This window comes from Henckelia pumila, chromosome 2 (genome assembly GCF_033568475.1).
Source record: "Henckelia pumila isolate YLH828 chromosome 2, ASM3356847v2, whole genome shotgun sequence".
NCBI lineage: Eukaryota > Viridiplantae > Streptophyta > Magnoliopsida > Lamiales > Gesneriaceae > Henckelia > Henckelia pumila.
In genome coordinates, this window is record NC_133121.1 from 33,748,164 (window position 1) to 33,763,251 (window position 15,088).

The 15,088-nt window shown below is 33.6% G+C and overlaps 1 protein-coding gene across 2 annotated transcripts; it reads left to right on the forward strand.

Annotated features, from left to right (window-relative positions):
* The first annotated feature begins 1,670 nt into the window (after positions 1-1,670).
* Positions 1,671-10,718, forward strand: LOC140881476 (serine/threonine protein phosphatase 2A 55 kDa regulatory subunit B beta isoform-like). Of its 2 annotated transcripts, none has more exons than XM_073286819.1 (15): positions 1,671-2,090; positions 3,259-3,362; positions 3,445-3,543; positions 3,771-3,890; positions 4,378-4,587; positions 4,981-5,072; positions 6,013-6,131; positions 6,451-6,574; positions 6,764-6,884; positions 7,329-7,397; positions 7,486-7,577; positions 7,666-7,743; positions 7,827-7,897; positions 7,978-8,134; positions 10,528-10,718. In XM_073286819.1, exons 1-14 carry the CDS (start codon positions 1,982-1,984, stop codon positions 8,112-8,114), a joined length of 1,545 nt encoding a protein of 514 aa, XP_073142920.1. In that variant the 5' UTR covers positions 1,671-1,981; the 3' UTR covers positions 8,115-8,134; positions 10,528-10,718. The 2 variants fall into 2 exon arrangements, with proteins under 2 accessions (XP_073142920.1, XP_073142921.1); XM_073286820.1 differs by having other exon boundaries at positions 4,378-4,584.
* Positions 10,719-15,088: the final 4,370 nt, after the last annotated feature.

The window sequence follows — 15,088 nt, forward strand, 5'->3', positions numbered from 1 at the left end:
GTCGGAGAGTTCTTCTCATAAAAAAAATTGAATAATTAGATCGTCTAGTATGAGTTTTTTTTTTTTTTTTTTAAATATAGTGTGTATCATCATCTCATGTGACATGATATGTGAATATTATATATATTGGTGAGATGATTTGATCATGTCTATCACAAAAATTCTTATGAAACGATATCATATGTCAATTTTTTTGAAAATAATACTCTATTTGACTCGATTAAAAACAAAATATTACTTTTATGTTAAAAATATTATTTTTTAATTATTTTAAATTTGGAAAAAATTAACTTGTCTCACAATTTTTAACTATTTTTTAATTATTTTAAATATGAGTTGAGTTAACTTGTCTTCTTATTACAAAGTCACGGATCTTATCACGAAGACTTACTCTTTTTTTATGGGTCGGTCAAAAAATCATGTCACGAAATCTATCCATGACACAGTCTCGGGGCACTTTTTGTGTAAATTAATTTACGTCCGTCTACCAAATTCTTCTGATCTCATGGTTTTATAACCAATTCTTTTTTTAAATGCTAAAACCAAATTTTATTAAGCAACTTAAGGCCAAGGGCAAAAATGTCATTATAAACCTCATTTCCTTCCCCGACCGTTATAGTCATTTTGTCACTTAAAACAAGATTCCTCGACTGTGTCACAAAATATACAATTCAATGTATTCAAAATTAAAAGAAAAAAAAATTCAAAAAAAAATAAAAAAAAAGATGTTCGAAAAAGGGGAAAAAAAGGGTTAGGTTAAAAAAAATCTAAAATAAAAATACTTTCTTAAAAACAATAAAAAATAATAAATTTTTTTAAAAACCTATCAGCATTTTAGTTTCTAAATATCCTTAATTATTTTTCCTAATCTCTACTTATCATATGTTGTATTCAAATTTCTTTTAAGCTCTCCCTATTATATTTTTTTTAATCCAAAAGTTTAAATTAAATGATCACTTCATAGCATATAATTTGTGTTGATTTTATTTATATAATTACCATGTTGTTTCACATAAAAAAATCAAGACGTGAAATTATATAATCAACCCAATTTAAAAATTTTAATATATCACAATACGTTAATTTAATATAAGGTTTTTATCGTTTTTATATTTACGCGATCAACGATTTTGCATCATTTTATATGAACTAAAGTAACTGCAATATACAATCTTGTTTTTGTCGTATTTATCTCTTTAATATGTTTCAATTCGATAACGTAATTTTGTCGCTTTTATATCGGGTAATTATCGATTTACATCATTTTATTTGAAACGACACGACAAGACAAAACACGATCTTATTTGTCGCGTTTAATGTTATCATCAAATGAGAAGCTATTGGTTACATAAATTGACATGATTTTTCTATTTATTTTGAATATATAATTCACAAGTTATCGAATATATATTCAACGTACATTATAAAAAAAAAATCTCACACATATAAATAATATATAAAAGAAAAAAGAAAAAGAGAGAAGTTTCTTCCAACATCCATTTGCATCATCTTCTCAGTCACCAAACACAACCTAGTTGTAAATCCCGTGGAATGTCACCGCGGGTGAAATTAGCGGAACTCAGGAAAATATATATATATATATATATATATAAATAAATAGAGAAAACATTTCGGACAGAGTGAGAAACAAACAGTATTTGGAGAGAAAAATACAAAGTTTCATTAACTGAGGAGAAAAATTCCCAAATTTCTCCCCATAATCACATCAGTGTATCGGTGCATAGAGAGAAGAAAGTTTGTAGAATTCTCGCTTTCTGTACTAATCGGCGTTGTGTGTGTACATGCACTGGGAAATGGCTGGAATCTGAATCCAGCATTCCTCTGTTTCACCCATCTTCTTCGCTTCATAAACGGAAATTTCTTGGTTGATGAAGTGAAATCAAGAGAGGAACTGAATTTAAACTAGCTAGTTCTTTTTGGGTTGTTGTTTCATTGTTACTCGTACAGATAGCTGAGAATCATGAATGGTGAAGAGGTGGCATCAGCTGTGGCAAGCCCACTTACGCCGCTGGAATGGAAATTCTCTCAGGTTTTCGGCGAGCTGGCGCTCGGGGAAGAAGTACAAGAAGGTAAAATATTAACTTACCAATAATTATTTGTTTTGGGTTTGGATTTTCTCTTTGGTTGTTCTGTTCTCTTTATAATTTTGGGTTGTTGATTACTTAATCGAGTGGAAAATAATGGTTGTTGCATGGGTATTATAGTAAGTAATTTGCATGTTGTTTTAATCAGGGGTATAAATGGTTGTTAGTGTTGTGATTGAGTTCATTTTTAGTATGACTACGATATCATCAGTGCTAAATCAACTTTATTTTTGTTGAGTGTCGGCTGGGGTTTTGTAACTGTGTATCTGTGCCTAGCTTTGTTGCTTGAGCTCCGGGCTATTTTTCTGTTGTTGCGAAGTGAGAGCTGAACTGGTTGATTGCTTCATGCTGGAATTGAATTATAGTTGGAAGTGTACATGCAAAACATTCGTGTGCAGATCTCGGTGCTGCCCCCTGATGAACGGTAGTGAAAGGCTTGAGATTTTTTGGTTGACTAACAGCCATACCCATTGCATGGTTATCTGGAAAGCCATTTCGTATAATATACTCGATTTGTCCGCAAATCGTGTCATGGGATATTGGCTTTTTAAAAAAGTTATGTTCTTCTCTGCTTTGAAACGATCCTTGACTTCATGTTGACTGCCTAAAGTGTCGATCATTAATTGTTTTGGAGAATATTGCATTTATGATTGTTGTCGAGTAGTGTAACTCGCATCGAGAATATTACCTAAATTAATTTTTCCTCTCCACTCATTTGCCTTCGCTACAACTGTCAACAAAGGCCGTAGGTTGATAAAAATGACTGTCCTGGTTAATCAAGTGGGATTGGTGCGAAGGAGAAGGGAATATAAATAAATTAGTAAGACCATCATGTCACAATGCTCGTTATTCTAAAGCATATTACATGATCATTGATAAATTTATTGTCCTTATGATGGGTTTTACATTTATCCATGCTGTAATTTTAAATGCTTCACGTGTGTGAACTTGACTATGAGCTGGCTTATGGGGGAGTCTCTATCATGGGCACTTTCCTGACTAGTGAAATAGATTACGGTGTCACTGTTACGTGGTATCATGGTTCGAGCCTTGGTAGGCAAAAACATTGATAGCGTTTCTTTGAACACGTATACTTTTTATTATTCTTCTCTCATGCCTTTGTTTTATGTATGTGCTATAAATTAATATGCAGCTGACGTCATATCCACCCTTGAATTCAACAAAAGTGGAGACCGTCTGGCTACTGGTGATCGTGGTGGAAGGGTGGTGTTATTTGACCAGATCTATGTTAAAGAAGTAAGTAACATCCAAGGATTCTCTTTTATTGATGATGTGTTCATCTGTTCAAATCCTTTACTATAGCAAATTTAAATTGCAGCATGGTGGAAATCGAAGAAATTTGGAGAGGATGGACTATTCAGTTAGTCGACATCCAGAGTTTCGTTACAAAACTGAATTTCAGAGCCATGAACCGGAGGTATATAATTTTTCTCTTGTCCTATTGTCATTCCATGGGTTCTTACTTATGAGATTTAGCAACAATTAATTTAATTACATGGGCCTTAGTTTTACGGAGAGATTTCTGGTTTTAAATGGGCAAAATTGTGTAAAGATGTCTTCTCTCTTCACCATTTTTACTTCGGTGAAATGTTAAATAGGAAGTTTGAATTGTAATCATGAAATAAGCAAGTCTTTTTCCTCCAGTTTGACTATCTCAAGAGTTTAGAAATTGAGGAGAAAGTCAGCAAGATTCGATGGTGCCAGACAACAAACGGAGCCCTTTTTCTTCTGTCCTCAAATGAAAAAACCATTAAGTTGTGGAAGGTTTGATCTACATTTCTTCTTTATTTTTTATTTGGTCATTTGGGTATCAAACAAATGTACCATAATTCAATTCTATATAGTTCATGGTTATTCATGTCATGAATGCACCTAAGTTTTGTGATCATATTATTCAAGTTGGAAATTGTTTTGAAGATTTGATCATTATTCTTCTTAATGTGTGTGATCTTAATTTTGAGTCTTATTTTCCTTTTTTTTATCATTCCCTTTCATATATCTCTGAAAACTGTTCGATGCACACCTTTTAAGCACTATTGAATTACATGCTCCAGATCTAGAATTTTGATCTGTTTCTCTTTGTCAAATGCATTTCTTCCTTAGTTTTATTTTCTCTGTAGTTGGAGTATGGTACATTCCATTTGCGAAATACAGTCATAAATCATAGATTCTCTTGGAAACAGGGAGCATAATATGTAGCAAAAGCCAAATGGTGGTATTGTTTGATTATTCTATCCATTGTTTCAAGCAGGTCCAAGAAAAGAAAGTCAAGAAAGTACTTGATATGAACATTGGCTCATCAAAATCTGCCGGAAATGTGTCAGCTGCAAGTTCCAGAACTTCTTCTGGTCCTAAGCAGTATTTCACTTTTAGCAGCTTTCCAGATTGTTCTTACAACTGTTTGAGTGATGACTTGTCCTTTCCACCTGGAGGCATCCCCTCACTTCGATTGCCAGTGGTAGTTGTACTTGATTAAACTGCACTTTTACCCAATGCTTAGAGAATTTTTTCTTTCATATATCCTTAGATGTGTCATGTGGGGTTGAAAACTTATTGTTATGTTTTTCTAAAAGAAAAGTTCCTTTGTTTTTTCCTCTGATGTTATCCTTATATAATACAGAATCACTTTTGGCTTCTGTATATCAGCCTGTTTGGATGTGTCTTTTGTATAATACATGACTTCAGCGTAGCTGTTCAATTCTGAGTCTTGGAGCTTAAGGTTACTATAAGTAGTGTGGTGCATTGGTTGGTCTTAAATATCAAGCGGACGTTCACTTTGGAAGTATTTTCCAATTGCCATGTATTACTCCAGAATATCTTTCACTTTATCACTCAGTTTCTTTTCTTGTAATAGGTCGTAAGCGGTGAAACCCGTATTGTTGCAAAATCGAGGAGAGTATATGCTCATGCGCATGACTATCATATAAATTCTATCTCAAACAACAGGTGAATATCTTTTTTATTTAGCCTTTTTATGCCTTCCAATTTGCATCCATTTTCTTGTGCTTTCATGGTTTGAATTGCTTCTCTTAATTCCCTCCTTTCCTTCACATCCTCGGCCTAGAGGTGGAACAGCTTACAAGTACGGTATATATAATGATTGCAAAGGAAAAACTAATATAATATATCGATGTCCTATCTGTGGTGGCAGTGAGTTTATTCTCATAAGATTGTGAGACTTGGAGCCTGACACTTTAGTCATGAGAGTGAGGAAAGCCTGATTAAATATAAGTTCCTAATTATTTTCTTGAACCTTAGAAATGAGCAGATGGAGCAGTATGGTTACGGCTTAGACGTGGCTATAAATCCCTCTTTCCTTTGGACCTCTGTTGATTCCCCTTTCACCTGCCAGGTTCTTGAAGTATCATATCTTTTCCTCTATCCTTACTGTTTGGTGGTGGAGTTGTACGGATTAAAAAATTCAAAGTTGAAACTTCTAGGAGTAGTAAACTGAACTTTGTGGTGCCGTAGAATTTATTTCAACCAACAATTTCAATGGCTGAATTATAAAGGGAGATGCTTGTATCTGATTATCAGTTACAAAGGACATTGTGATTCACTTAATCACTTGGCTTTTTTAAGTTATTCAACACTTGGTGAATATGATATTGGGCTGCTGGCTTGGGCAATGCTTTCTGATTATAAATTACTAAGAGGTCTTGCTTATTCTAACTGTCTACATTTGTTATATGAAATCTTAATCTAAACATATAAAAGTTCATAAATTTTAGACGCATGAAAGTAATGGAGCCATGGAACGCACTGTAATCACTGTTGGCATGTTGGAAATGAAATTAATTTTGGGTGTGGGGACCCCTATTATTATTTCTTTCTTGAAATTTTGATTTGTTTGGACTCATTAATTTGCGTTTGTAATTCTTTTCAGTGATGGTGAAACATTTATATCAGCTGATGATCTGCGAATAAATCTTTGGAATTTAGAAGTTAGCAATCAAAGCTTCAACATTGTTGATATAAAACCTGCAAATATGGAAGAGCTGACTGGTGAATAGCTTTTTCCTTATCCTTTTTCTGCTTTTTCTCTTGAGAATTCTTTTATAATCTTGTCAGCCTGAGGTTTTCTTCTCATTTTTTTTTAATGTTCGATGACCATAATGATTCTTTTGAAGTGGAACACACTGCAAAAGGGCTTTTATTATGGGTATAAGGCTACTGTAGTTCTTCGATATAGACATTTTATATCTGATTTGTTTGTAGTTTTTTGAGTTAAAGAAAAAGCTTTGGGGATAATATGTGATTGCTATGTCGGTAGAGCTTGAACTGTTTGCTACGTCATTGCAATAATACTTGTTTTTTATGGCAGAGGTGATAACATCAGCGGTGTTTCATCCTACTCATTGCAACATGTTAGCTTATAGTAGTTCGAAAGGATCAATCCGTCTCTTTGATTTACGGGAATCTGCCCTATGTGACTCACATTCTAAAATGTAAGTTACTGGTAATTATTTGGTTTTCACCAGCCTGATGATCAATTCTGATACCTTTGCCTGCTTTTTTAATTATTTAATAAAACTTCAAACGAAGTGAAATTTTTTTAGAATACTGTTCCTTAAATTTGATTCGTTGCTCATAAGCAACTGTTCTTGCCTCAGATATTAATGTTCCATTCCTAACAGATTTAAGGAACGGGCACCTGGCTCAAGGACATTTTTCACTGAGATAGTTGCTTCAATTTCTGATATTAAGTTTGCGAAGGATGGAAGATACATACTGAGTCGTGATTTCATGACTCTTAAGGTTCCAACTTCTGCACTTATATTTACAGTTTTGATCACTGTTTGTTTAAGCTTTATTGAAGCTCCGCTGTTTTTTGTTATTATTATTTTAATATATTAACTTATCATGTTATGTGGATAATGAATGCATGTAGGCTATGATTTCTCAGTAAAAAAATGCTTTCTGGAAGCAATATATTGTATTTTGCATTATGAATAAGTGGTACAGTGGTATACCATATGGGAAACTAGTTGCTAGCGGATTCACACATCTATATTTTATCTGAAAGAAGAAACTTCATAAACAATGATCTTAGAGATTTCTGTTCTTTGGAGCACTCACATTGTTAGCCAAGATCGAGAAAACCAAATCACAAAAATCTGTCCAACACATATATAGTAACTTTCAATCTTCTGCATGGTGTTGATTTGATTTCCCCTGATCCAATGTAAATTTGCTTTTTAGTTGTGGGATGTTAATATGGATTCTGGTCCAGTAGCAACCTTACAGGTTCACGAGCATTTGAAACCTAAGGTGAATTACCTTACATCAGCACCATTTTGGCTGAGGCTCTTCTGTAAACACTATTGAGATTATCATGTTGCTATTTTATATTCCCCAGCTTTGTGACTTGTACGAGAATGATTCCATATTCGACAAATTTGAATGCTGCCTCAGTGGTGATGGTCAACGGGCGGCAACAGGTTCTTACAGGTAAACTTAAGTTTCAGTTATGTTTTGTCGTAACCATTATTTATTCTGTCTATCTGGCTAAATATGCTAAAATTTTGTATGATTTCAGCAATATGTTCCGCGTGTTTGGTTGTGCTTTGGGAAGTACTGAAGCAACTTTTCTGGAAGCAACCAAAAATCCAATGAGGTACCACCATCAGTTCAATTTTCTATTCATCTGGAAACTTTCGACGATGTTGAATATCTTAACTTGTCATTGAGAACACTCAGAAGGTTCGTCCAGAGCCCTTCAAGACCTTCGAGATCACTCTGCAGTAGCTTCACGCAAGTCGTGAGACGAGGTACATTTTCAATATCACGTTTCAAGTTCTTTTAATATAATAACTCTCAATTCAAAAGAACTTCGGGTTCTATGCCACAGGTGCAGAAAGTCCTGGACTGAATGCCAGTGGAAATTTATTTGATTCCACTAAAAAGCTGCTCCACCTGGCATGGCACCCATCAGAAAACTCAGTCGCATGCGCCTCTGCGAATAGTCTGTACATGTATCATGCATAAGAAGTCCGTCCTCCAACTCGGTAAACATTTTTGAATTAGTTTTGACTGTTAGAGGCTCTATCATTTTCTCAAACATCCATAGCACAGGTTTCAAAGTTTTCAAGGTTCCGAATTAGTGTCCCCATTTCACCTTTCGTTGCGTTACCCATACAATTTTTTTTCTTTACCCTCAGAAGGAAAAGATATAGTTTTTTCTGTCATGTTTACCGGTTGGGTCGGATCAGGTCGGGTAAAAGTTAGGAAGAATATGTTGTAACCCTCTTACCAACAGAATCTAAGGTTATACTTGTTTCTAGTTTTATGGTAAAAGTAAGTTTTACTTGAACTCAGTCTGGAAATGATCGGCAACTAACTGGTCGCCGGGAAAGTAAGCTCATTAACTTCCATTCATAGCATAATGCTTTTACTCTTTTTCTTTCATAGGTTGGTTTTTTCCTCTTCTCAATTTTATATTTTCTTTTGTAAAATGTAATATTCAACTTTGGTTCTACATATTTGTACTAGATTTTTCTTAGTTTTGTGTTTCTTTTCCAAAAATAATTTGTAGCCAAATAATTGTAAATCTTATGATATGGTAAGAGTGACTATCCATGGCCAAAGGTAAAATAGATGTATATATCATTTAACTGTTGGCTTTTTCTATTAATGTTTGTGCATTATTAAAATCAGTCATTAGGGGGAATATTCACGACATATTATTGGTTCTTGAATTTATTTTTTCCGTGTCTTAAAAAAATATTAAAAAATGTAGAAAATGTATTGAAGCAATGAAGCATTCAAGGAGGCCATGACATTAGCATGGATGCTTCTATATATGTTTTACTATCTTATGTACGTTACAAACGGTTTCACATTACGTTAGAAATCATAAAACTATCAAAATGCACTTTGATTGAAAAGATGTTTAAAAGTGTATTTGAGATCGTTTTGTAATTTTAAAACTAATGTGTAATCGTGTGTGCGATCTTTATTGTACGAGTAATGTTTTTCTATAATTAACTGATTAAGCCAATGGATGGCTTGTAGGAATAAGTTTGTAGTCCTTTTATATAGAGATATGAGATGACTTATGTTTTCTTTACTTGGAAATTTCTTCTTCCTTTTCCCCCAGTTTTTAATTTCTATCTTTGATGAATTTGCCAATATTTATTTAGTTTCATTCTATAGTGTAACGAAATATTTTGTACTATCATTATTGCAAGTATGTTTAAATATGTGTATATTTAAAAAAATTACGAAGGAAATAAAGGGTCTGAAACATTAGTAGTTTTAAAACTCAGCAAAAAATATATAGTTACAGATGAGAAACATATTTATTAATGATTCATTTTTCAAGCCTATGTCAAATTGAATTGTAGTCTCGAATGATGTAAGAAGCTTTTGAAATATATAAACAAGATTGGGGGGGTTAGATTTCGAAAATTAGCGAAAATGTGATTCAAAATGGCTTATGAGCGACGCGTTGAACTCGTGTAATCTAACAGATTGCACCTTGGAATTCGAGATCTCATTTTAAACTTAAATGACCTTAATTGATATGAATGATTATTTGTTTCAATAATTATATATATGAATATGAAAAATCTCAGAATTTAAGTAAAATCAAGCTAAATATATATATATATATATATATATATATATGCAAATTAGAAAACGTAACGTGAGCTGATGACTTAACTAGGGCATCGGAATCATAAGTTGGAATGTTATGGAACCATGTACATTTGTGACATTCGATGTTTACGAGAATTATGTGGTGGCTGTATATATTTATGTTTTATCTGGCTACGTGCTATACGGCATGTGATATCAGTTATGTATGTAATTCATCGCAGAGTGATGGATGATGAAACCTATCCATAAAATTGAATCTTATAATATAATTGTCGTAATCATTGACTTGATCGCTCGAGTTGTAAGTTATGATTACCGCTTTCATGGGTTTCCTAGGTTTTAGGCTGTGTTTACGACCCCATGAGACTGCAACATATCATCTATGGAGACCGATTTATTATCGGTACCATATGGACAATGTGTCAGTGTTCGGGTTGATAAGGGATGTGATCGTAGTAGTTATATATGGAAGTCTATTATGATATGGTGGATGATGGATTTTGGATCTCAATAGGCCAAGCATGTACATTCATTGTTGCATATTGTGTGAACTAGCCTGGTGAGTGTGGCCATGAGACTAGATATGGTACGGTGAATCCATGCATGCAATTGGTTCATATATATGCAATTGGTTGATAACTTGACATATCTTACATTTTACATTAATTTAATTTGTTAGGCCATTACTATTGATGTCATTCACTTGCATATTTTGACATGCTTGCATTGCATGCATGATTTGGTGTTGTGTGTGAAAGTTAACTAATCTTGTGGGGACTATATATATTTGTTTTTGTAGGAAAGTTGAAAGATGGTGGGGGTTGTTGATGAATATCATCAAAGTGATATGGAATAGATGTGTATGACAGCTTTCATGTTTGGAGTTGTAGGTACTTTATCAGGTTTAAATAACTTATATAGTTCTTTTAAAAAAATTAACTTATATACTTTGTTATCTATTGGGAGGATGTCTTCATGGACTTGATGTTATTTTATTTAGTATGCTACCTTTATATGTTTATCTCACAAATCCAAATCCCCTATCTAAACATATCCTTGGAATATTTCATTTGGATTGATGTGTTTGAATTTCAAGAATATATTTAAAATAAAGATTTTAAATGATTACACATGAGATCATGAATTTGAAATCCATTAGAATGACTATAAAAATAGCATGAAATAATAGTCGAAAATTTCAAATCGAACTCTATTGGGGTTTGTCATAATGGATTTGAAATCTTTAATTTCAATAAATGTTTCTTAAGGAGTTTGGGATTTGGAAAGAAAAGACTGGAGAAGAGAGGAAATTTAAAAACTTTGATTCGTTAATTTGGGAGATTTTAATAGAAGGAAAATAGAAGAGAATGTTTTATAGATTATGTATACAATATTCCTTCCAAATTAAGTAAAAAATTTATCATATATTTTCTTCTTTCTTCTTTTCATTATTTCTTTTTCAACTTCCAAAATAAGTCTGGGTGTATTTTGATTGATGGATTGGGGTCAAAAATATTAACTCACAACTACAGAAATCAAAATGTGTTGGATACTTCGAATCAATCTAATCTTGATAAAAAAAAATGGGTTGAGTTAAATTTTTAGCAGCCCATTTGAAAATAGTTCGCAACGGATTGGATTAGACTGTTTGGATTATGAATTAGGACGAACTCAGTTGGATTAGTCCACTTTTTTATTAAATTAAAAAATGAAATATATATTCATGATTCATCATCCATATCAAATATGCACATTTTAGCAGCCCATTTGAAAATAGTTCGAAATGGATTAGACCGTTTGGATTAATGTTTAAAAACAGCCCATTGCATATTTAGGCCCAGTTTGGTATCAAATGCCAGACAAAAAAACAATTTTTTTTTTAAAAAAATGCTTTTTCAGCTAATAAGGTGTGCTTAAAAAAATATTTTTAAGTCAAAAAAGAGCTTTTTCAAAAACAAAAATTATATAGCTTAAAAAAGCACTTATTTTAAAAAATCTCTACAAAATCCAAACGGGCTCTTAATGTTTAAAACATTTATTTTTTGTTTTCAATTTTTATCTTTATCACGGCTTCCGCGTGGACTGAATTTTTAAAACCTTTCAAAAAATTTTCTAAACCTTGAAGGAAATCAAAATCTATTTTTAATTTTTTTGGGTAATACTTCAACAAGATTACATGAGAAAAATCAAATATTATGGAGATTATTAATATGGAAAAAAGCAGAAGAAAGAAAAGAAGAGGACCAAATTAACACAATGATTCATGTATTTTTAAAATTTTATATTATTTATTTAGTTTTTCAGACATTGTTAAATCTTATGCACTCTTTTTTTTCTAAGAAAAAAATAAAAAATTTAAGCACCCTTCATTTCTCATGCTAATGATATTAATTTTTGAAGAAAAAAATAAAAACTTTAAGCACTCTTAATTTCTCATGCTAATGATATCAATTTTTGAACAATCTTGCTAAATAAAAAGTGTTATATATGATCAGGGATGTGTTTGGAGAGAGAGTGAATAAACACTTTAAAGATCTAATCTAAAACACCAAATTTTCTAGCGACTAGGGATGACAGCGGGGCGGGTTCGGGGTATTTATAGGGAAGTGGCATGATGCCAGGTCGTGGCCCACGATTATCAGTCATGCCCAAGAGGGTGGTCATGGGAGGGAACATGTCCCTGAATCATCTGTGGGGATGACCCATGATGTCTTTGAAAGAGTGGGTGCCCGGTGAGCCAACTTGTGGCTAAGGGCTTTGATGACTCTTTGTATAAACAATCTTTTGTTTAATATAATTTACACTTTTATTAATGGCAATGACTTTATCTTTCTTCATATTGTTATATTGTGATATACTATTGTTGTTTTGATAAAGACCTTGAATATACTATAGTGTATGTAAGATGTGGTAGAACATGGAGATGTCTATCATGAAACACATCTTATAGTCACTGTATATTCTAAACTGTTCCTAGTCGATTGAGTCGTCCGATAATAAGGATAAGGATCGCTCGAGTTTGAGACTAGCATTTGCGATGCAGAGTACCACGTTTCATTGGTAAGGAACATAGAGATGTTCGAAGCATGCAAATGGATATTCATATGATGAATGATCGAACTACCCTATCCGGACTTTCCAAGTGGTTTCACTTATCGAGTGGATAAAGTCCGCGGTTTTGGTTGTACACCATTAGTCCTTACTACTTGAAACATCATTGAGACTCTATATGCTAGTACTGTGCTTTGACTCGTTTACCGACTCTATTGGGGTCATCAGGTGTCGCGATTGGGTACAGTTACAACACATATAGGAGTCGATGCTTTGTTGTCAAGGATTCACCACATACTTGCGAGTGTGGATATCCTATGCGATCTGAGGAGATATTAGTGTGACGAATATCTGGCCAGAGTACATGATGTGTTTTAAGAAATGGTTTCTTAGTAACACATGCGATGTCACTATTTGATCTTCAAGATGTATTGCATAGTTATCGAATCTCGAACGACTCTCGATATACCAATGGTTGTTGATTCGATCGGGATATATGGATGAAGGGACCGTACTGTACGCTAACCAAAATCTATTGGTTCTTGTAAGCACTATCAGTGATACCTAGGGAATCATGGGGCGATGTTGCTAGACGCTCTTACCATGATTCGATGGGCAAGTCGGAAATTGTTGTTCCGAGTCACAAGGAGTTATGAGCCCACGGCTAGCTGTATCCCTGAACCATTGAGGGTCACACAGAGTAATGGATTTTTAATCCCCGTTGAGATAGTTAAATTTAAAGAGTTAAATTTAATGAACAAAGAAGTTGGACTTCTTAATTATGAGTAGAGGAGTAAGATTTCCTAAAATGACATAGGGATGGGCATTTTTGGAAATCACTGAATTCGGATTCAGAAAAATTTATCTTGACTTTAAAAGGTGCAGAAATGGTTTCTGTGCACATTGGTGAAATCGGTTTATCAATCGGAGTCACGATGAATTTTATATTAATTTCTGAACATGCGGGCTTTGCTTGTTGGGCTTGAACTTATGACTAATGGGCCCTAAGCTGTTAGCGGCCTACATTATAAATAAGTTATTGCAGTACAGAAATAACAGACAACAGGTCACAATTTTCGAAAAAACCCTATTTTTCTCTCAGTAGTGGCCGCCCCCCTTCTCCCCTCTGCTCGGAAAATCCAGTCTGTGAATTTTGAATTGCAGTCTGGTTTAACGGATCAAATTCGTTAATCTCTTCGTAGAAACTTTTGATAGATTTTCTAGTGCAATCTATCAGAGGGATTAAATATCCGTTCGTGGACCTGATTGAAGAACAGTTCGTCCATCAGTTCCAGGGATATACAACAAGAGCAGAGAAATCTGTTGGTGTCCATAATCTCGCTTCGAGATTGGAGGTAAAAATTTATAATTGTTATTTATTTTTTACACACACAATTTAATCGTAAGGTTTTGATACCCACTATGGAATCGTTCCATATAAAATTTTTAAACTTCCGCTGCACCGGGTATCAATCCTGATTGATCTGATCGCCGCGTTCTCCAACAGTGGTATCAGAGCCAGGTTGCTCAGATCAAGCGATTAAATTAATCGATTGTACAAAAATTTTTAAGCCTCGGTTTTTGAAACAAAATAAATATTTTAAAAATAAAAAAAAAAAAAATTTCGGGCAAAAACCCGGGCAGCGATTGGATCGCTGCCCGGGGGTGGGGGTAGCGATGGTCGCTGCACAGGGCGGCGCACGGCGCTGCCCAGCGCAGCGCTGGGCGCTGCGCAGGGCAGCGATGTGATCGCTGCCCTAGGGGCAGCCGGGCTGCCCGGCCCGACCCCATTAGGGCGCGGGCATCCCGGGAATGTCCCGGGCGGCCCGCTGGGAAAAATTAATTTTTTTTTTAATTTTTAAATTAAATTTTAATATGTTAAAATTCTATTTTTGGTCCGATCGAAAATTGTTTTTGATTGGTCCACGAGGCGTCGGATCGAATTGTTCGAGTCCGAAAATTTTAAAATTGATTTTTGGATAAATTTGAATTTTTGGAAAATTTAAATATTTTATCCGTTAAATTGAATTTTGAAATTAATTATTTTTGGTACAATTGATGATAAGATATGATCTTATGGATATATTGAGTAAAATATGATTTTATGTATAAAATTGGATTTTATAGATAAAATATGATTTTATTTGATAAAAAGATAAAATATGATTTTGTATGTAAAATAAGATTTTATGTATGAAATATGATTTTATCCTTTTAAATTTAAATTGCCATTGCATGTTATCCAATAAATTAATTTTGAATTAAATGTTATTGGATAAGGATGATCGATTGCCATGACCAATTTTGTA

Excerpts from the sequence above, each read along its gene's own strand:
- LOC140881476 (XM_073286819.1), top strand. The coding sequence starts at position 1,982 with ATGAATGGTGAAGAGGTGGCATCAGCTGTGGCAAGCCCACTTACGCCG. Across the intron at positions 2,091-3,258 it reads CGGGGAAGAAGTACAAGAAG|CTGACGTCATATCCACCCTT; the intron begins GTAAAATATTAA and ends ATTAATATGCAG. Across the intron at positions 5,073-6,012 it reads AATTCTATCTCAAACAACAG|TGATGGTGAAACATTTATAT; the intron begins GTGAATATCTTT and ends AATTCTTTTCAG.